Genomic DNA, 6788 nt, shown 5'->3' on the forward strand with positions numbered 1-6788 from the left:
ATTTGTGATGCCATCACAACCCCATCACGCTGCTTCTTCGTTTTGTTTCAATCTCCCTCTGCTGACGCTGGTTTGTGAATTTCATTTACCTATGTTGTACTTTTGTTCTTTCTTCTATGATGCAATTGATTGATGCTTCTTCTTGTTGTTGTTGTTGTGTATCTCTTTTGCTTGATGATGGGTTGACTTTATTTGTGGGCGTTTTCGTTGGTCTAGTGAATTTCACTTTGTGGGAATTTAGTGAATGGTTTTGTAACTTTGAAGATGAAGAAGGTATTTGTAGGTGATTGAGGTGGCATACAATTTGAATCTATTTTTTTTTTTTTTTTTAAGTGATCTTTGTCATGATATGTCAAATGCTCTTTAACCTTGTGAAGAAAAAGAAAAAACAAAATGTATCTAGGGTACCCCTTTTTCTTTTCGCTTTCCCTATTACAACTTTTCAAAAATTATCTGTTTTCTATCTGTGATCTTGGCTTATCAACTCTTCTTTCGGGTACATATACATGTACATATACACGCGTGCGTTCTTTTCTGATTTTTTCCTAATCCTGTCTACTGCAATAGCAATTGATAGTTAGAGGGAAATAATTATACTACTGCTGAGATTTATTTGCTTTCATGAAACTAGGCTTTCTACTGAATGAAAAGTCTGCTGAAACGAGATCTTTAGGATCAATATCTTGTATTTATTTATATTGTGCATACATCCCTATGGTAAATTTTCAGAAGCTGTTTGCTTAGGCAATCTCAAATAACTTAAATAGTTTTGTTTTCCAATTTTCTCAGAATTGTTTGTGATTTATGTTGACAAATGACAAGTGATGAGCTTGAAATTCCAAGTCTAATTCATTTTGTTTCATCTTCTGCTGCAATTGATGTGTATGAATTCTTAAAGACAAATAAATCAATTACCCAATGCCAGTAACTTAGAAAGTTGAAGATATACTGCTGTATAGCTTACTTAATATATTGAGGCTGCCAATATTCTACGGTTAGCTGGTTAGGTTCATGCCTTTTGGTTTTGTTCTTCTTTTATAGTGCCTAAGTAATATTAACTTGCTTTTGGTTTACGATGTTTTTGATTTCTCATGCTTTATACTGTTACGGCCCATCCCCTGCCCCAATTCCACTTTGTGAATCATCTGTTTTAAAAAATAAGTTATTAGGAATTGGAGACATTGTCTCTTCAAATTACACAGGCAACTGTAATGAATTAACTAGAGAATGTGAATCATATTGGATCATGATACTACATTAGTGCACTAGTATTGATCTTAATAAAAAATTCCCACTTTTGCTATATAGAGAGTTGACAGTTTAAAAGGGCAAACTGCGGTGCACATTTCCCCTGCTTGCGAGAGTAAGAGTGAATGTCCATTGTACGCAGCCTTATCCTTTACCAGACTCAAACTCCTGACCTTCCGGTCATAAGGAGCAATCTTACCACTACTACAAGACTTGCCCTCTAATTGACAGTTTGAAAACGAAAAGTAATATTGAGGAATAGTTGAAGAAATATGGTGTATATGTTGACTACGATTTAAAGACAAAAGGAGTTACTGACTTTTAAGGGCTCTGTTATGGCATAGGAATTCAAGTTTTTCCTGTCAGAATGGGTTCAAAAGATCAAACTACTGACCAAGTAATTGGTCAAGAGGCTTTGAAACCATGTCTAGAATCAAATCAAGTTGTTACGGGCAAGCCAATGATTGACTTCTATCTCTAACAACACTGGAAAAGGCAAGGGTGAAAAAAGAGTTAAGACCAACTGGTAGCAATTACAAACTGAGTCTAACACACACTAAAATGACTGAATGCCATCAATGTGGTAAACTTGACGAATATGAAGTACAGAAAGATTAAATTAATTATTTGTCAGAGATGTTTGGTTTGTGACCTACAAGATTTCTTTGGTGTTGATGGGTGTAACAGTAGCCATAGTTTATTAATTTATAATTTCAAGTTTAGCAATGCAGTCACCTCTTATGTTGTACCTCAGAAAAAAAATTGAACCTCTTACATTCACTTTATGTCTTGGTTTTCTCTTAACTGATGATTAATAATGATACATTGATGTTTGGTATAAGAGCTATTTTCTACAATCTTTGATAATGTTCTTTTTTGTTCTTAATAGCAAAGGAACAATGTCTGAGAGAATCACAGCTGAGAACCTTCTTAACAGCCTTGTGGACACATTTGCTGAGAAGCAAAAATCAGTACCATTCATTGAGGAAGAGAAGTTAAATTCAGTCAGCTCCCAGATAAACAGACTGTTTGGACGCCAGAAACCGGTGCACCATCTTTTAGGGGGTGGAAAATGTATGGTATCTATAGTGAATTTTTTGAAAAAATGTATAGTATTGGTGTCAACTAAACCATTTAAATATCTTTTTTTGTTTGTGCCTTTGAATTAGCTAGCTGCGGATGTCTTGTTATGGAGGAACAAGAAGATTTCTGCTAGTGTTTTAACTAGTGCAACAACTGCATGGGTGCTTTTCGAATGGCTTAACTATCATCTTCTTACTCTTTTATGCTTTGTTTTGGTTCTTGGCATGCTTGCACAGTTTCTATGGACAAATGCTTCTGGCTTATTTAACAGGTTATTTGAGCATCTTTACATCTCTTCTTTAGTAACTAATTATTTGGTATCATAAGCACTCTATGTTGAATGTGTCACAACTTTACAGCTAAATATATTTGTTCTTTATGTTGACAGTACACCGTCTAAAGTGCCCCGTCTTGTTGTCCCAGAAGAATTCTTTGTGAATATTGCAACTGTAGTTGGTAACGAGGTTAACAGCCGTTTGAGGTTTCTTCAAGATGTTGCTTGTGGAAGAAACTTGAAGCAATTTCTTATTGTATGTTTGCACTTATGTTCATTTACTTTGGTATTGTCATTTACCATCCAGAGTCAAGCTTAAAACATGCTTTTCCAGATGATACTATTCTTTAGTTGCTGACTTCTGTGTTTGTGTCGGTGCTTGTTTTTCAATCAATTCCTTTTAATTTGTAGTTTTCTACATAAACTTTAAATAGTGACATGTTATTGATAGCTGTAATGGCAAATGCTTGTTTGAACTTTTACTAGTATGGTGGAGTCTATAAAGACATAATGTTGACAATACTTCATGGTATGCTGTATGACTCTAGCATATCATCATATTCCATAGATTGTCATCATATTTAGTCTAGTGCTGACATCCATAACAGGATCTTCCATTCTATATCAGCAAAATAGAAGTCACTTAGGAGTTAATCTAAATTGCTTTATTAAAACCTGGGTAGTAGAAAGTAGTTTTACCCTATTTTGAGGCATAAAGGCAGGCACGACATATGAAAATGGAGCAATGTAAATACATATTTAAAATTAGAAAGAACTCTATAATTGATGCCTTATAATAAGAGAGAAGTTGCTTGAGTTTGTTGTACTTTCAAGTAATGTAAACCTTATGCAGCAGTGGCTTGAGAAGGTTCATTTCTGTTAAACTGACTATAATTACATGTTATGTGGTTATGCCTCATTGTGTCACATTGTTATCACCAAAGATGTGAACATTATTTTGCATAGAGATTGAAGAGTTGTAACCAGATGGGGGTGTATGGGAGGGGAAAAAACAGAAGACCACTAGGGATGGTATACACTGAATTTGGGAAGAAAAAAAATATATTGGAAGTTTGATGGGTGAATAAATGGATTTGTTGTTTTACCTGATGTGGTGCATTGTATTTATATGACTAATAAACAATATGAATGGTTAAGTATCTTGAATGCACAACCATAATGGTGCACCATTTACTGTACCAATTGTGGCTTGTTTTTAGCCATTTACGTACCTTAAAACGATATTTAGTTTTACATGGAGCAAAGAAAAGTTACATGTATTTTTCCATGGAGTTTGTGATCAATGGTTCAAACATCCCCAGGTGGTAGGAAGTTTGTGTGCTGCTGCTGTGATTGGGAGCTGGTGCAATTTTTTGACTGTCATCTATACTGGTAAGAGACCTTCTTTCTTTGCATATTTTGATAGATCCACTATTCTTTAATGTGCTGATCCAAATATTTGCTTGTAAAGTTTGCTGCCATGTGAAACAAACATTCTCCTGAATACTTGAACAGTTTAAATTATGGAAATTGTATAATATTTACCATTTCTTCGATGGTAACTGCCAACCTTCTATGATGATTAAAGCAGCTAGCATACTAAAAGTAAAATGAATATGCACCAAATTGTGTTCTGGGAAACATGTTGAGGTATATTTGAGGTAAGATGCAGGGGGGAGAGAATTTTGATGGTAACATGATAGAAGTACACAAAGGCACACCTGATTAAGTGCTTTCTGATAACATGTAATCCCAAGAACTGGATCTTATTATAAACAAATATTGTCTAATGTTCGTGTATATAGTTTTGTGAATCTATTACTGTCAGGAATGGATCCTTTCATGTGAGACGATTTGAACCGTCAATAAACAAATCAACGGTTATCATTTCCTTACTCTCTATCCTAATACTTTCCATAACCACTGATTTGTCTATAGGCAGCTGAGATCGTCTTACATTACTTGATGTCACATAAGAGGATCCATTCCCATTTCCGCCTAACATTTCAAATGGATGACAGCTTTTAGAAGTTCAACAATGATGTGTTTCCCTTCTAGTTGATAGTTCATGTTATACAAGAATTGCTGAAACAATTATTTTGTCCTTAGGTTTTGTAGGTGCACATACACTCCCAGTTCTCTATGAAAGGTATGAGGATGAAATTGAAAACTTCGTGTACATGGTCCTTGATCAGTTACAAAATCACTATAGAAAACTGGATGCTAGTGTGCTCAGCAAAATCCCCAAGGGAAAGCTCAAAGGAAAGAAGCATGATTAGGTTTATCCTTATGTAAACTAATTTGACACTCTATGCTCATCTCTCACTCATGATGGCAAAATATTTCTGCCATAAGGATAAAATTACATTTATTGTTGTTGTTTCTGCTGTTCCTTTTTCTATGTTGTGATCATGAAGAGTTAGTTATCCTATTCTTTGACTGGCCAAGGAGACTTCATTGGTGACTTTTGCAATTTTGTGAAGGCACTTACAAGGCAGAGTTTGATATTATCCATGGGAAATTTATTCTGTTTCAATCCATGAATCAAATAGTCAAAGTATGAAACAAATAAGTGAATGTTGCATTCGTAAATGAGATAATGGACCATTAGAAGCAGTTTGATAATGGACCATTAGTTAAAGTTTGATTTTATCCCTTGTATTTGTTAATTCTTTAGCTATTATGCTGGCAGTAGTTTGATCCATTAGAAGCAACAGTGCCGTTCTAGCCTATAAATATGTGAATAGTTCTTAGCTACACCGAGAATAGTTCTTGTAGTCCTCTCAGAATACATAAAAATTTCTCTAAATGCATCTTCAAGATTAAACCATTTATTTGGTCCTCCAAAGATTAGTTTGTCAACCATATTGGTCTTTTAAAAAAAATTATCACCTCATTAGTTTTTCAAAGATTTTGTTATCAAATTGGTCCTTCAAATATCTGAAATGTCATCATATTCGTCCTTGAAGACTAAAGTGGTGACACAGAAGTATGAATTTGATTATTGTATTGTATCTTTAAGGGATTAATTTGGTAATAAAACTCCTTGAAAGACTAAGGTCGTGTTTGGTTCGAGACTTCTCCTCACTATCCCAGCAAAGTGCATCTGGGTATCTCATTTCTCCACGTTTGGTTGGAGGATATCATGAAATTTCTCCATCAAACTTGCTTCCCCATCTATCCACATATGCGTGTAAAAAATGAGTTTTTCACTATTTCAGAAGCCCTCTCAGATGATGGTATTGTTTTGAATACCGGACAAATTGAAAAGGGGATGAAAAATGTGACAAATTTACCCCTCCTCTTCGCTGCTATCTCCACAGCTCTGGGAGAAGCCACCATGAAAGAGCACAAAAAATTTGGGAAAATCTGGAGAGAGAAAAACACAGATAGAGAGAAGGGATGAAGCCACCATGAAAGAACACAATTTTTTTTTGAGAAATTCTGCAAAGAGAAAAACACAGATAGAGAAAGAAGGGATGAGTGATATTGTTTATTGGTGTGTTGGTATGAATCCCGACGAGATGGAATGGGCCAATGAATGAGTGCCACGTCAGTGAGGGGAGGGTGGGGCTCTTTAATCATGCGCTTGGAGAGAGCCAAGGTTACGGCATGAACATCATACAATACATCCGCTTCACACTTTAACATTTCAAAATTTTAATAAAAAGGTTACTTTCGTAATTTTAACTTTTTTCCCATCTATTTCTTATTTTCAACCAAACATACATCAGGATTTTTAACCCAATTTTCCCATCAATATTTTGAGGTACCAAACAACTTTTTTTAAACTTTCCTACCAAACTTACTTTCCTTCCATTTTCCTATCAATTACATTTTCCTAGTAAAATAAAATTTCTCCTGAACCAAACACTACCAAAATGTAATGACACCTAGTTTTTGAGGGGCTAATTTTGTGAAAAATTGAAAACTTAACGTGGTAACACCAGAGGTTTTACTCTATCTTTGATGAATGATAATTAAATTTTTCAAGAGTAAATTGCCTTAAAAAAAAGTATATAACATGGATAAGCTCCTAAGAATTAAAAAGTGATTAATGGGCCAACCCGGTCTGCACCGGATCGGCTTTGGACTTTTTAACTCTAGTGCCCCTCATTAATTAATTAATAACCAATTTGTCCCTGATCCATAACTATCCACCAACCTGCCCCTATTTAATCGA

The 6788-nt window shown here is 34.8% G+C and overlaps 1 protein-coding gene across 1 annotated transcript; it reads left to right on the forward strand.

Moving 5' to 3' along the window:
* LOC133294859 (reticulon-like protein B8) lies at positions 1-5006 on the forward strand. The gene is made up of 6 exons (XM_061493615.1): positions 1-70; positions 2138-2322; positions 2422-2602; positions 2720-2861; positions 3928-3997; positions 4715-5006. The coding sequence occupies exons 2-6, from the start codon at positions 2148-2150 to the stop codon at positions 4882-4884; spliced, it is 738 nt and encodes a 245-aa protein (XP_061349599.1). The 5' UTR covers positions 1-70; positions 2138-2147; the 3' UTR covers positions 4885-5006.
* Positions 5007-6788: the final 1782 nt, after the last annotated feature.

Source organism: Gastrolobium bilobum, unplaced genomic scaffold (assembly GCF_033153095.1).
Source record: "Gastrolobium bilobum isolate Gb01-03AN ecotype WA unplaced genomic scaffold, APGP_CSIRO_Gbil_v1 utg36041, whole genome shotgun sequence".
In the NCBI taxonomy this organism is placed as follows: Eukaryota; Viridiplantae; Streptophyta; class Magnoliopsida; order Fabales; family Fabaceae; genus Gastrolobium; species Gastrolobium bilobum.

What these genes read in the sequence shown, in the direction of transcription:
- LOC133294859 (XM_061493615.1), top strand. Translation starts at nt 2,148, where the DNA reads ATGTCTGAGAGAATCACAGCTGAGAACCTTCTTAACAGCCTTGTGGAC. An exon ending in TCTTTTAGGGGGTGGAAAAT is followed by an intron (nt 2,323 to 2,421) that starts GTATGGTATCTA and finishes TGAATTAGCTAG; the next exon opens with CTGCGGATGTCTTGTTATGG. An exon ending in GCTTCTGGCTTATTTAACAG is followed by an intron (nt 2,603 to 2,719) that starts GTTATTTGAGCA and finishes TTATGTTGACAG; the next exon opens with TACACCGTCTAAAGTGCCCC.